General features: G+C 45.5%; 1 protein-coding gene across 1 annotated transcript in view; it reads right to left on the bottom strand.

The window, feature by feature from the left end:
* The window catches only part of SERINC2 (serine incorporator 2), a 31,214-nt gene extending 16,445 nt beyond the window's left edge, over positions 1–14,769 (bottom strand). Inside the window, exons 1-3 of the mRNA XM_028742777.2 lie at positions 14,614–14,769; positions 4,203–4,364; positions 3,107–3,294 (exon numbers count right to left, since the gene is read on the bottom strand). Of these exons, the coding sequence (XP_028598610.2) occupies positions 3,107–3,294; positions 4,203–4,364; positions 14,614–14,652 (389 nt within the window). The 5' untranslated portion in view covers positions 14,653–14,769. The remainder of the gene's footprint in view (positions 1–3,106; positions 3,295–4,202; positions 4,365–14,613) is intronic.
* Positions 14,770–15,463: the final 694 nt, after the last annotated feature.

Below are 15,463 nucleotides of genomic sequence, written 5' to 3'. Positions count from 1 at the left end.
TTAACCTGAAATGGTTCTTAACCTGAGGTACCACTTTAGCTAATGGGGCCTCCCACTGCCGCGGCGCGATTTCTGTCCTCATCCTGAAGCAAAGTTCTTAACCTGAGGTACTATTTCTGGGTTAGCAGAGTCTATAACCTGAAGTGTCTGTAACCCGAGGTACCACTGTATACCTTTAAAGACATACACACATAACCAGGAACACATTCAATAAAAGCACAACCTGCAGGAATTGAGAAGAAACATCACATTAATAAGTGCCCTACCAAAACTCTGTACATCTTATGCTTTATATGACTGTGTCCCTCCACAGCGACCTAGTCATATTTGGAGAGTGTCTTATGACAGCTGACCTTCTTTTATGAAGTCAATAAAGCAGGGTCACGTTTCACAGAAAACACCCATCTCTTCTCACTCTGTTGCTCCTCCTTCAGCAAGCTTTTTTCCTAGAATGCAACGTCCCAAACTAGTGCATACCAGTGCTCAGTATTTGTTCCTTTCATCTTGTTCCTAAAATTTGGCTATGAACCTGTGCACTGCAAACAGGAAACATTATCAGACCCATATGCAAAAAAAACAAACACCTTGGCATTTGGTGACCCCGGTTCGATATCCCTCATGCATCTATTTTTCTATATCCACTCACTGCTTTAAGGCTCTGCACCTGAGGGTCTGCTGTTCTCCATTTCTCTCTGTACATCGCTTTGTGACGGGATGGCCACAAAAAGCAAAGAATACATTGCAGGAATAAGTAAGTAAGCTAAGAGGCTGCAGGTGACTATGAGGCTCAAAGAGAAACAGAAGAACTATAGCTCAGGGGCAGAACATCTGTTTTGCATGCAGAAGGCCCCAGGTTTATTCCCTGGCTTCTCCAGGTAGTGTTGGGAGGGAAGCCCTGTCCGAAACCCTGGAGAGCTGCTGCCAGTCAGTGTGGACAATACTGAACCAGATGACCCAATGGTATGACTCAGGACAAGAAGAAGAGAAGAGTTTGGATTTGATATCCTGCTTTATCGCTACCCGAAGGAGTCTCAAAGCGGATAACATTCTCCTTTCCCTTCCTCCCCCACAACAAACACTCTGTGAGGTGAGTGGGGCTGAGAGACTTCAGAGAAATGTGACTAGCCCAAGGTGCAGCTGCATGTGGAGGAGCGGAGACGCGAACCTGGTTCACCAGATTATGAGTCTACTGCTCTTAACCACTACACCATGCTGGCTCTTCCTGCGCTTCCCCATCGGAAAACAGAGTTGCTATTTCCAATCAGAAGACAGTAGTCACACCACTCGCAATAAGTTGCATTTGGGAAATATTTAAACATCAGCTGTCGCAGCCTCAGCAATCTTGCTTTAGAAGCCCTAAGAACATTAGAACTCAAAAATTATCCAGAAAAGTTGGAACTTTGTGGGGCGCAGGCAGAGAAACCCTTGTCAAAAGGTAGGGTGCTTTATTTTGAGTGAGGATTTTAAAGCAGGGTTTATTTATATCTTCCTTGGTCCTATTTCAGGAAAGGTATGAAGGCATTTAACATTGGCTAATGCAGAGTTACGTAAGTCTTGGCCTACAGGCTCTGCGTCTGAAGCACTGCTGCTCTATGATGTATGCAAAGCAGGAAGGAGGAACTAGAACAGCTTTTCCCAACCTTGTGCCTGGCAAATGACGCTGGACTTCAACTCCCATCTGACTCAGCCAGATTGGCCAATGGTCAGGGATGATGGGAGTAGGAGTTCAACAACAGCTGGAGGCCATCAGGCTGGAGTGAAGGCTTAACTAAAAGTTTTTAGGAGTTGGGGGGGCATGTGATGCACAGCAACCTTGCTGAAGGCAAGCACATCTGGGTCTGCTCCGTGAGATGGTCGAGAAGTCACCTGCAAAATCTTGCAGCTGTACCATCCTACCTAGAACTACTCAATGGGACTTAGTTCTGAGTACAGATGAATAAAATCTGCATGGTGAGTTTCATAGAAGAAAGGCATTTTTTTTTTAAAAAAATGACCCAATGCTCATAGAGAGGAGTTGGGTCAAACTATTCTCATCTGTCATGACCCTCCAAAAATAATAACAATGATACTAACAATACACAAGTGAAACTGACCTGCTAGTTTTGAACAAACGAAGGTCAACTTCAGAAAACAAAAGCCCTGCCTTTATTTGTTTAATAGATCGGTATCCAGCTTTTTTTAAGGGGTGTGGGTGGCGCTGTGGTCTAAACCACAGAGCCTAGGGCTTGCCAATCAGAAGGTCGGCAGTTCGAATCCCCGCAGTGAGGGGTGAGCTCCCGTTGCTCAGTCCCTGCTCCTGCCAACCTAGCAGTTCAAAAGCACATCAAAGTGCAAGTAGATAAATAGGTACTGCTCCAACGGGAAGGTAAATGGTGTTTCCATGCACTGCTCTGGTTTGCCAGAAGCGGCTTAATCATGCTGGTCACATGACCCGGAAGCTGTACGCCGGCTCCCTCAGCCAGTAAAACGAGATTAGCGCCGCAACTAGACCTAACAGTCGTCTGCAACTGGACCTAACAGTCAGTGGTCCCTTTACCTTTTTATCCAGCTTTTTGACTAGAGTTCTCAAAGGGGACTGGCAACATACATTTCACTGCTCCATTTAGAATAATATTATTATGTCCAAGTACTGTTAATTTCAACATTAACTTTTCCAACACTACAATATCCCATTCCTTTCTGTACCAGTAATTCTGTACCATATCCCTCCAAAACCTTGCAATCATGAGTCATGAAACAGCCAATAGTATCCAACTAGCTCCCTACTATAAACTATAGAATATCACCTTTCATAAGAAGATTAAGGAGTGCTGGTTGTGGTGAGGGTAAAATACAACACTTTATGATCGACAGTGGAATTTGCTGCCAAGGAGTGTGGTGGAGTCTCCTTCTTTGGAGGTCTTTAAGCAGAGGCTTGACAACCATATGTCAGGAGTGCTCTGATGGTGTTTCCTGCTTGGCAGGGGGTTGGACTCGATGGCCCTTGTGGTCTCTTCCAACTCTATGATTCTATGATTCTATGATTGATCAGATTTCTCAAAAGACTGTATCCCAGAAGGCTTTGGCTTTGGGACATTCCCACCATAGATGCAAATATGTTCCTCACCCATTCTGTATTGAGGCTCTCGGGTCTTTGCTGCTCCTCACGCAGATCATTATCAAGGCAAACAGGAAGAAGAAGGCAGCTGTGGCAAAGCACATGCGGTATACCGATTTGTGACCCAGGAAGGACTTGCAGGCGACTTTACCGTGGACACCGAAAACTGTATTGCCTTCATCACAGAACCCAGGAATCTGGTAAAAGGTACACATAAATAATAGGTTTAATCTTGGTACATGCCTACCAGAACTGCTGCCTTGCAGCAGGAGTGCCTGTTTGCCTCCACTTATGCTCTGCTTGCATATTTGGAAATAAAATTATTTATTTTTCCAAAACACTCTACATTTCCAGAACACCCTTTCATCAGAAGGAAACTAAACCACTTAATGTCAGTCTTGGTACAGTACTTCTAAATCAGGCACAGAGAACCTGTGGCCCTCTAGAAGTTGCCAGACTACAATTCCCATCATGCCAACCATTTTCTGGTGCCAAGGCAGGCCCTACTACTACTAGGCAGAGTGAGAGCAGCAGATGCTTGGGAGTGAGGCAGCAGTTTCCCCCCCCCCCATTCCCTCTGCACCCCCTAAGCTACCCTGCTGTCTCCCATTGCCAGCTCAGTTTGATTCCATGTCCTTGGCCTCAGGCAACAAAAAATGTCTAGAGCCCTGGCTGAGTCTGATGTGCTGTTGTTGTTGTTGTTGCTGCTGCTGCTGCTGTTGTGTACTTTGTGTTCTCATTCTATATTTTGTTGTTGTAAACTGCCCTGTGACCTTTGGATGAAGAGCAGTATACAAATAATAATAGTAATAGTAATAGTAATAATAATAATAATGGCTTCTTATAAGTGAATGAGTGCACAGATCCTGGCCTTAACAGACCATCTTGGCTGTGAGTCCTGTAATACCTGCTCCCTGCTTTGCTGGACTTTTCCCACCTGGCCTGGGAAAACAGGACCCTGACTTACTCCAGCTACCAAAGCCTTGAGGGTGGCTTTAACTGTGGAAAGGCAGCATACAAATCAAATTATGTATGATGAGAGATGTAATTAGGAACATCCGGAGGGGCTGCAAGTTAGCCACCCCATTGAAACATGGTTGCTTACCTTGTAGAGTTCTGCTTCTACTCCGGGGATGATCATGATAATAGACACCAACGTTCCCAGGAACAGGAAGAAGGTGAAGCTCAGGCGTGTGATGGTGGAGTTCTTTGTTGAGGGGCAACAGCCGCACAAGAGACAAGGAGCAGAACCACAAAGACATGACACCTGGCAGTGGAAGAACAGCAATGAATATCCGCAACAGGGCAAAGATTTATTGTTTATTATTACGTTTATACTCCACTTTTTCCTCCAAGGAGCTCAAGGTGGCATACATGGTTCTCTTCCTCCCCATTTTTATCCTTTCAACAACCCTGTGAGGTAGGTTGGGTTTGAGAGACTGTGATTGCCCCAAGGTAACCCAGCAACTTTCATGGCTGAGTTGAGACTTCCCCACACTGATTCTTTCTTTCTCTTTCTCTTTCTCTTTCTCTTTCTCTTTCTCTCTTTCTCTCTTTCTCTCTTTCTCTCTGTCTGTCTGTCTGTCTCTCTCTTTCTCTTTCTCTTTCTCTTTCTCTCTCTCTTTCTCTCTCTCTCTCTCTCTCTCACACACACACACACACACACACGAACAAACTGGAGGGTGCCAGAAACATTGAGACAGGAGGCACATAGACCATGGCTGTTGTTGGGAAAGAGGTTATATCTAGTGAGTACCGTAACTTCAGATTACTGGTCAGTCAGCTTCAGGTTTCAGAGCAAGATTGTATCTCAGGATACAATGGAAACATTTGTGACTTGAGAGGGAAAGCAGGTCGCTTTTTAGCTTTCCTTTCTTTGTCCTTTTACTCCTTTGGGACGTTTATTGTGTGCCTGTAACTGTTCCTAGACCAAAATGTTCTCTTTTTTCCCCCTTTATGAACTACATCTCCCCCCCCCTTTTAAGTCAACTTTTAATGTTGTTTTATTAAAAACCTTATGGTCTCCCTTAGTCCACGTCAAAAACGCCAAGTCCTACGCTATCTCAAGGTGACACAAAAGGAGTTTTAGGCCGATAGGTAGAAGGTAGAAAAATAAAATCATCTAGTGGTGATCTAAAGGCAAGAGTGGGCGGACAGAAGGGGATATCCAGTGAAGTGAGGAACTCCCTTCCCCACAAAGCACAGGACCCAGGGAATCTGGGGTGCCATAACAACCACAGTGAGGGGGAAACAAGATGGCAGATCATTGGTTCCTCTTCCAAAACCCCACCCTGATAGTTAGTAGCATTTGCAGCCTCTGACACAGGACAAGAGGGTATCAGGTTGGCCACCCTGATGTAGAGATTATTAAGACTGTTGAGGCTACAATCTGTCCACTCATTCTTTTATGTGAAGCTGTATTCATAGATTTCCTAATAGTGCTCTTACATTCATGGTGTTTGGAGTTAGTTAGTTACTTAGTTTTACAGAGTGTGGAAATAAGTACAGTGGTACCTCGGGTTAAGTACTTAATTCGTTCCGGAGGTCCGTACTTAACCTGAAACTGTTCTAAACCTGAAGCACCACTTTAGCTAATGGGGCCTCCTGCTGCTGCCACGCCGCCGGAGCACAATTTCTGTTCTCATCCTGAAGCAAAGTTCTTAATCTGAAGAACTATTTCTGAGTTAGTGGAGTCTGTAACCTGCAGCATATGTAACCTCAAGCATATGTAACCCGGGGTACCACTGTAACGGCTTATGACATCGGGTAATATATTTTCCTGCATGAATCTCAGCTCCTTATCTAGGACATTCTGTATAGCAGCTTTCACCCACCTGGTGCCCTCCAGATGTTTTAAACTACAACTCCCATCAGCCCCAACCAGCACTGTTGATTGATGGGCACTAGCAAAATCAGGTGTCAACTCCAGGGATGCTGTAGGCATGTATTTTTACATCTGGATGCTGTACACATGTGTGTGATTTTTACAGCCTTTGGGGTTTTCTGATTGTGCGTTTTCCCCCTTCCCCAACAAGGCTGCACAAGCATAAAATATGGTGTATTAAGGAGAATATGGCACAGCAGTGCCAGATTCCCCTGTCTGGCTTATATGCCACTATGATTGCTCCATAAATATACCAAGTTAAATAGTAACTTCCAAAAGATAAGCCATGCAAAACTCCAGTAGTTTTCCGCACTGAGTGATCAAGACGGCTAAATTTCCTTCTAAACATGAAAGCAGTGCTAGGAAAAGGAGCCGTTTCCTATTATTTCTGGAAAACATGGCCGCTTAAACATGCATACACAATACACCATTCACTGCCAACACCACCAGACAATGCATCTTCCAATTTTACAAAATGTATTTTCCAATATTAAGATTAAAATGTAAACGTAAACTACAAAATCAGTTACTCTGATTTATTAGCAACCCATAATCTGATCCCAATTTTTGGGATTTTTCTTCTGGAAACATTCAGAACCAATCAAATGGTTTCTAATGGTTCTTTGTGTGTCCCCCTTCTTCTGTATGGGTGTCTTTTGATCGGAGCTTTCCAAACTGTGTGTCGTGCCATGTTAGTGTATCAGCTGCAGTGTGTAGGTGTGTCGCACCAACATTCCCTGCGCTCCTCCCAGGGCTGGAAAGGGGTTAGTTTAACCTCTAGTTTACAAGCAAAATTGAATTACTGTGTCGCGAAATGATCCATGCCTAAAAAGTGTGTCAACGACATGAAAATCACTGTTTTGACTGTGCTACTGCCATTATCAAAACTGCTCTGAATATTGTTGAGTTATTGCTTAAAGCAGGGGTCAGCAAACTTTTTCAGCAGAGGGCCGGTCCACTGTCCCTCAGACCTTGTGGGGGGCCGGACTATATTTTGGGGAAAAAATATGAACGAATTCCTATGCCCCACAAATAACCCAGAGATGCATTTTAAATAAAAGGACACATTCTTCTCATGTAAAAACACGCTGATTCCTGGACCGTCCGCGGGCTGGATTGAGAAGGCGATTGGGCCGGATCCGGCTCCCAGGCCTTAGTTTGCCTACCCATGGCTTAAAGCCAACGTTGTTAGCCACCTGGGCCACACTGCAGAAAAGTGGGGGTATCAATGCTTTGTAATAAAGAAATATTAGAACTCAATAATAAAGAGGATTTGAAGTTCACAATGTTGTCATAGGTGGAAGACAGCTTTCAACTGCAAAACAGTCATTGCAAAACATTGCCCAGGTTCTATTAACTATTACCCAACCCCAAATGACACATCACAATCCAACATCATGGAAATTAGACCATTTGTCAGAGTCTGTCCACCCACCTTTTCCTGGGTCAGGTGCTTCCTCAAACACACACACATCACTATTTTCTATTTTCTCTCAAAAACAGCTGGTGCGTTCTTGCAAATGGATATTAAATAGTGCAGAAATATAGGGGGCCTATGGGGAAAATATACAAGGGACACACCCTCCTTTGTTCAGAAGTTTCAGTGTCTCAGCACAGTTGCTCATTACTGAAACTTCACAGGTTGATCCACATTTTCAAGCTATTCTGTCATGTATTGCATGACTAAGTCCATGATGCTGTGTAGGTACACAATTACTAAAGAGAAAGCCCCACAGCACCCAGTGGCCCTTCTGAGTAGACACACGCAGGTAAGGCTTTGCAGCTGTCCTCAAATATAATACTGTTACAAAAACCCAGTGCCTGCTTCTCTCTCTGCCAAGCAGTGGCAAGAGGGCATGGGGTCACAGGCACACACACAGGGTCTGTGTCTGTTTGGAGAATGGAAGACATGGCAGAGACTGCTGTGCTTTAAGAAATATGGTTTATTCACCTATTTACACCTTTAGTCTGCATGGAGGGGGTCCAGATCTTATGCCATAGTCAAGAGGCAGCAGCATAAGCTGCCTGCAGCCAGTCTACTCCAAAGATGGATCTCACCCTCACTTCCTCCTCCTGTCTCCCAGAAAATCCGGCTTCCAAACTCCCTTTTCCTGTCCTCTCAAGCATATACCCCATCACCCTGGTAATATCTCACCCGCCCCCAAAGGATTCCTCTCCTCTACAGCCCATCGTTGCTCCCTTAATGGTCCTAGCTTGGCCATCCTAGGTTTGCATAAACCAGCCTAGGAATTTCCTGAATTCCCTGTCTGGCACAGTTCTGCGCTTTAATCCATGTCCCAATTAATCAAAATCCTAACGTTTATTCATTTCACCTACATCTATTACACCACACACACATAGACTTGAAAGTACTACCAATATGTGTCTCCTTACCGGAAAGTGAATTCCAGCAGGAACTTTGTCTATGAAAAGCCTCTGGGTTCAGTTCCAGGCATCTCCAGGGCAGGGTAGGGAGGGACCCCTGTCTGGACCCCTGAAGAACTGCAACCCATCAGGCTACACCAGCTGTCCCCAACCTGGTGCCCTCCAAATGCTGTTGGACTCCAATGCCGATCAGCCCCAGCTAGGATGCCCAGCAGTCAGGGATGATGAGAGCTGGAGTTCAACAACATCTGGAGAGCAACATGCTGGGCAACCTAATCAAGCTGGATGGAATGGTGGCCTGGCTTGCTATAAAGGCAGTTTCTGCTACTCCTACAAGTAAAGATTCAAATAGGCCTTCTCCAGAGTAGCTATAGAATGCAGCCTCAAACATTTTACTTAGAAGTTGCTGCATTCACACAGATAATCTGAACTGGCCAAATATCAGATTGATAGCCACTTGAGATAGGAAGGCCCTATTGGGGGCGGGGGGACGACAGTTACTTACACACCACATTTCATTGGGTTCAATATTTTGGCCTATTTAAACTAACCATTTTTTTACAAGTTTCCTCTGGTTTTTTCTGTTTGCTTGTTTCCAATCTGGCTGCTGAATAACACTGGTTCATTGCTATTCTTCTGCATAAACTGGTCCTATTTAAGTTTTTCACCCAATCAATAAATTCCCTTAGGTGAATTATCAGCCAAGATTAATTCTGTACAAGGAGAGGACAATCATTCAGAAGCAAGGAGCACACTTTGTTTACAGATGAGACATGTGTATGTCCTAGCAGGCATCAAGAAATGAGGCATACGCTGCTACCCAAAGTTGTTGGCAGAAAACTTTTTAACCCTGTTCTGAAGATCTGCTGGCTGGGGAGCTGTTAGATCCATTGTTTAGCTGTTTTTTTAAAAAGATTGTAACATGGCAAAAGTTTGCAAACTAATCAGACGAAACTTTTTTTCTTCATGTTGGAACTATGACTATATATTACTGCAGTGTGAGAGAATCTGATGAGTTTCTTCAAACTTGCGACCAAGGGTAAATGAAGAACAGCTGCTGCCTCTGTTAGGTTCTGAGGGGGTTTAATCTTTCCCAGAAAGCCTGTTGATTTTGATTTCAGACAATGAGGGGGCAAAAGCACAGGGAGGTGAACCGAAGTGGCAGCGAAGGCGATACAAGGTGGAAGAAAGTGAGCCGACCAAAGGGGAATGTGAGAGGGAGGCAGAAAGGCAACACCAGCAGGTGAGAAGAAAGAAAGGGTAGAAGTGTTTGAGGCGGCAAGGAGAAGGTGGGGAAAGGCATGAGAAGAGAGAAAGAGGCAACATAGCTGGTGGCAGAAAGGATTGTGGGAAAAGGTGAGAAAGTGGAAGCAGGTAAAGGACTGAGAGGGTGTAAAGAGGTGGCAGAGGGAAGGTGAAAGGCGAGAGGAGTAAAAACAAAGGCAAGACAGGTGATGGAGGACAAAAAGCGAAAGAAGGTAGGAGAAAAAAGGCAGTTGCTGGTGACACAGAAAGAACAGAGGCTGTGAAAGTTGTGGAAAGGGTTAGATGAGGCAGTCCAAGTTGTTTTGCCACTGCAGGCAAAACTCCCCACTACCCCAGAGCAGATCTGGGGGCTCCCCCCATGCAGTCATGCCCACATGGCTACCAGCCCCACACCTGTTGCCACCCTGGCATAACGGCGAGGGTGGAGTGGTGAGGACAAGGGTGCTGTGGTGGCAGCAGAAGTGGCATGGGCAAAGCTGCCACAGGGCTAGCAGCAGCACCATGGTAGGGGCAGGGAGGGTGTTGGATGTGCCTCCCAAGGCAAATGGCTTCGCCTTGCGACGTAAAGGCTTCTTTGCTAACAAAACACAAGCACCCGTGGTGATGTTGACTTCCCCTCTTCCTCAACAACAACCACAAGCGTCGTTGGAGAGAAGCAGCAAAAAACCCACCGAGAATCAAAAGAGGACGCAGCTACTAAAAGGGCTCAAAACTCTGACCAACTATACAGGAAACATTGGTTCACTTGTATTGGGGCAGTGGGAATAGCATGCCGGCATGTGATAGGTGGTGAAATGCCGTCACGCAGTAAATCAAAAGTGAAGATATGGAAGTGGGCTCCAAGTTCCTGGTTGGGAGTTTGAGGTGGGTCTTGGGTCTAGACTAGCTGAAGACCACTAGTGTGCACCAACTGGCAGTAGATCTCCAGAATTTCTGACAGTTTTTTTTCTGCCAGAACCATAGCTGTCAACTTACAGATTTGAAAATAAGGGACCAGCAGCCTCGAAAATAAGGGATCAGCAGCCAAAATAAGGGATTTTGCGAGCACAGGTATGTTCAACTTCTGAGCCCCTCCGAGCCAAAGGCAGAAAGCCCAGCCAGCAGCCAAATGAAGCCTCAAGCAGTGGTTCCCACAGCGCAGCAACCCGGCAAAGGGGATGCAGCAAGGAAAACCACCATCACCTCTCCGCTGGGAAGCGCTGAGCAAAGGCGAGTCCCCAGGCAATGCGGCCAATTTGATCGGCACAAGGCATGCAAGCTCCACCCCTCCAGTCGTTCTTAGACTCTTTATTGGGTGAGCAACGCAGCCAAGCAACACAGTTGGAGCCTCCCTCCTCCCTGGCCAGCAGGGAGGGAGGGAGAGGAGCTGCTTCCTTTGAAACCCAGGAAATTTAAGGGACATCATCAATAAGGGACAGCAGCGGGACACAGCACAGGGATAAGGGAATTTCCCGCCAAATAAGGGATGATTGACAGCTATGGCCAGAACCAGCTGCAGATGCTGGGGATTGAACCTGGGACCTTCTGCATGCAAAGCATATGCTCTATCACTAAGCTACTATTGCCCTTCCCCACTTGCAGCACCCTTAAGCTATATCCAGCCCACCACATCTTGTTTTTCATTGCCGTTCCTTGCTTTGGGTATACTTTTTATCAAAAGGATGCTTGGAAATTCCGCCCCCGCCCCCCAAAGAAAGAGAAAATAAAATTACGGGTACCGCTAAAGAGATGGATTTTCTACATTTTTTTATTTTAGATTGTGGGTAACTATAAGCCTGCAACAAACTTGGTTGGCTTCAAAGGAAATTTTCTGTGGCCACCAGGCTAATCTTCCTCAACATGTAATCAGCATCAATCACAAGCTTGTATCTGAAGCTACAAAAGTTGCTGTTTGTTAATGAAAAATTTAATGATAATACAGCAGCAGTAGCCATTCTGTACATGGGGCCTAACAGAGTGGCATGGGCAACATGGAAAAATCTCCGCTCCCTAAGAACTTACAACCTAGGACACATAAACCAGCCTCTACTGCATGCATACATGCACCCAAAGAACTACAAAAATGCAATAGGTTTCACACTGCAATTACTGTCACTACCAATAAAATCTGATCCATGTAGTTCCAAGGACCACCAGTAGTTGATGAGCTTCATTCAGGTGGTCCATGTCAAGTGTATGGATTTGTGGCAGGAGACTGCAACATCCATCACACAATCCATAGTATAAATTTTGCATTGTATTTTTATTGCTGCTTTCATTTCTTGTATTGCACTTCATTGTATTACAATTCAGACTGTAATACACAACACATAAGAAATAAAAGCAACAATATCTATCCATTTTTTTAAATAAAAAAATCATACAGCATTTAACACAGGGAATTAAGTGGTCTGCCAAGACCCTCAGCAATTTCCAAGTGGGCCATGGAGAAGAAAGACTGAGAACTACCTGTTCTGATTTTAACAAGATCAGATTCCTGGCAACAGTAAAATTTCTTCAGTTTGGGAAGAACGTCAACTTTTTTTGAGTGACTTGTGAGTTAAATGCTTCTCAAATACTGATGCTAAAAGCACAATCCTGTATATGTCTACTCAAAAGTAGGTGCACTGAATTCAATTAGGCATAACTCCACATAAGTAGGGAGGCGTTGTTGTTCTTGGTTGTTGTTCTTGGTTGTTACTATGTTATGTATTTTTGTGTTTTTATATTGTAAACCACCCTTGATCCTCAGACGAAAAGTACACAATTTTAATTAATTAATTAATTAATTAATTAATAATGTATAGAATTGCAGCCCAAATGTGCAAACACACACAAGCAACCCTGTCTAATTGCTATATTATGCATTATTGCTCCCTCCCAGCAACACCCCCGGTTTTACCTTCCTGGGCGTGGGTGGGTCAAAACAAAACAGCAACATTGCAGGCAGCTGTGTGTGCACACAGAAACTGCATTACCAGAGATCAATTATTACATAAATGTTGTTCCTGGAGGAGGAAGCTATCCAGCCTTGGAGAGTGCAAGATGCAAAACCTTTCACATGCACCAATCTTTCAGACTTGCATTTAAACCCCTAACTGCAACAAGGGAGCAAAAAAATGTTTCATTATCATCCATGCCATTATTCTCCTCCTCTCTTTAGAGTGCAGGTGGGGGACCTACAGCCTTCCAGATGTTGGTGGACTCCATCTGCCATCAGCCCAAGGCAGGGGAAGGGCTACATCTCTAGAGGAAAAACCTGCCCTGCTTACAGAAGGTCCCAGGTTCAATTTCCCCAGCATGTCCTAGCAGACCTTGGAACATCCCTCTGCCTGAAACCCTGGACAGTCTCTACCACTCAGTGTAGCCAATACCAAGCTAGATGGTTTGACTCGGTGTAAGGTGCTTGCTATGTCCCAATGGCCAAGGATAATGGGAGTTCTAGTCCAGAAATGTATTTATTTTAAATTAATGTTGTTTTTTAAAAAAAGGAAATAAACAACTTCCTTTGCATCTGATCGCATGTTCTCTTTCTGCACATTTATTTTACAGCATTGACAACATGCCACCCCATAACATAATGCAGCTTGGATGAAATAATTCTAAGAACAAATTTATACACACAATAACACAGAGAACCATAACGGTAAAAGCAACTTAAATGTCTGTCTGTCTTTTTTAAAAAAGCAAACACAAGAATAAGAAAGACAGGAAACTGGTGGTATGGACTACGGATGTGCAACTCTTTGCAGTAGTCAAGCCACAACTTGTGTGTGGTTCTTCAGCTATCGGGTGAGGAACATAAGAAGACCGTTGGATCCTGCCAGTGACCCATCAAGTCCAGCATCCTGTTCTCAACCAGATGCCTATGGGAAACCTCCATTCAGGATTTGAGAACAAGACCACTCTCCCCTCCTGTGGTTTTAGTATTCAGAAGTATTACTGCCTTCAACTGTGAAGGCAAAACATAGACATTGCGGCTAGTAGCCATCAATAATAGCCTTCTCCACAAATTTCTCCAGTCCTCTTTGTATGCCATCTAGGTTGGTAGCCATTGCTGCCTTCGGGGTCGCTGGAAGAAATTAAACTTCGGGCCGCAATCCTAACCCCCATTTACCTGACAGTAAGTCCCACTGAATTCAACAAGACTTCTGTCCGAAGAAACATGCTTAGGAGTGGCTGTGATCCTCTCGCTGCTTGCTCTTGAGCAAGCCCCATTGAATTCTACAGAGTTTACTCCCAGCCAGAGATGTTTATTTCTGATGCCTGCTAAAACCATGATAGTTTAGACCAGCTTGTGCAGATGCTTAGAAAGTTGAGGCAATTTTAATCTCTTTTAGCATTTTAACTTTTGTGGGCTTTTAAGTGCAACTGTACATTTTTCCTCGATTCCCTTGTTTTACTTGTTCGTAAACCGCTTTGAGGGTTTTCTTTTCATTCTCTTCTCAACCAATTGGTGCACAAATTTTATGAAATAAACGAACAGGATTGCATTGCTTGAGTATGCCCAGGATTTCAAAAGACCTGCCGGTCCTTTGAGCAAACGCTTTCCAAGAGGAAGTAAAGACAGGAGCGTGATCGTCAGTCTGTAAACGGCAGAGTTTATGATTCTCATCAGAATAATTAATAGAATGACAAGAAATATATACTATCAAATCCACAATTTGGGGAGAGGGGACGGAAGAGGCAGGCAATGCGTAAAAGGGAGAGCGATTCTTTTTTTAAAGGCGAACAAAGAAAGACTTGCCCAGTTGAGACGCTGAACAAAATGGGACTTGTGTCTCCGAAGAAAAGCAGAGCTGGGCTGTCAACCCCCAATCCGGCTGCGACTCAGCCCTTATTCCACTAAAAGCAGCCATCGAAGCAGAAATAAGAGAAGAAGGCACGCCTGACCCAACCCAAGAGCTCCGAGAACGATTAGTTCCGCCACCCCACCCCTCTAAGAATTTTCTTCTTCTTCTTATAAATCTGTATATTTAAAGAAGTTGCAAAAGGCACTCACGCAGCTCAGCAAAGAGCAGACCCCGAGGCACGCTCCCATGACGCCGCTGGCCCCCGAAACGCAACTCCTTCGGGCTCAGATCCCGACAAAGTTGCCTCCTCGGCTCGACCTCCCAGCACTACCTGCCGAAGCCGCTCGGGGTTCCTCGGCACGTTCCGGCTCTTGTCCACCTCTTCGGCTCTTTCCGCCCACGCTCGGGAACGCCTGGCCGTAGCCGCGCCCCCTCCCTCCCTCCCTCTTGAGTCGGCGGGGCGGGGCTTGGCAGTCGCCGCCGAGCGCACCTGGGACGCGCCAGACGCCGGGCGGCAGGAGGAGCCTCGCAGTGGCGGCAGGTGCGTCGAAGCGCCGGGGCGGACGGGGAAGAGGCTGCCGGCCTTTGGAGCAGCAGCGCTGCGCTGCGTCGCGCACGGGGTGATTCCTCACAATGCTCGGAATAGGGATCTGCCCAGCCCTGCAGGAGCAGCCGGCCCCACTCAGCTGGGGTGGTGACGTCATTGCTGTCGCTTTGGGGCCGAGGTGGCTGGATCCGTATGACGTCATCCTGCAAGGTGTGCCGCTTGGCCCCCTGCACCGGGGTAAGCGCCCAGCCACGTGCAGCCCAACAGCCGACACCCCGCGAGGTCTTTTCCCTTATTCCTTCTAGGGCTGACCCCTTGATTCAAGAAGTCCACATTGACGACGCTGCATCGATGGATTTTATTTTATTGCATGGTTACGTTAAGAACTGGTATAGGTAAAGCCTCTGTATAGACACACACATATTTTTAATAACCGAAGAGTATAGGAACCATATGGGTGTGGGCGTGGGCATCAAGTAAATAAATAAAAATACTTAACTGAGAGTAGAAAT

This window comes from Podarcis muralis, chromosome 7 (assembly GCF_964188315.1).
Source record: "Podarcis muralis chromosome 7, rPodMur119.hap1.1, whole genome shotgun sequence".
In the NCBI taxonomy this organism is placed as follows: Eukaryota; Metazoa; Chordata; class Lepidosauria; order Squamata; family Lacertidae; genus Podarcis; species Podarcis muralis.
Note: the sequence above shows the minus strand (reverse complement) of the source record. Positions and strands in the feature narration are given on the sequence as shown.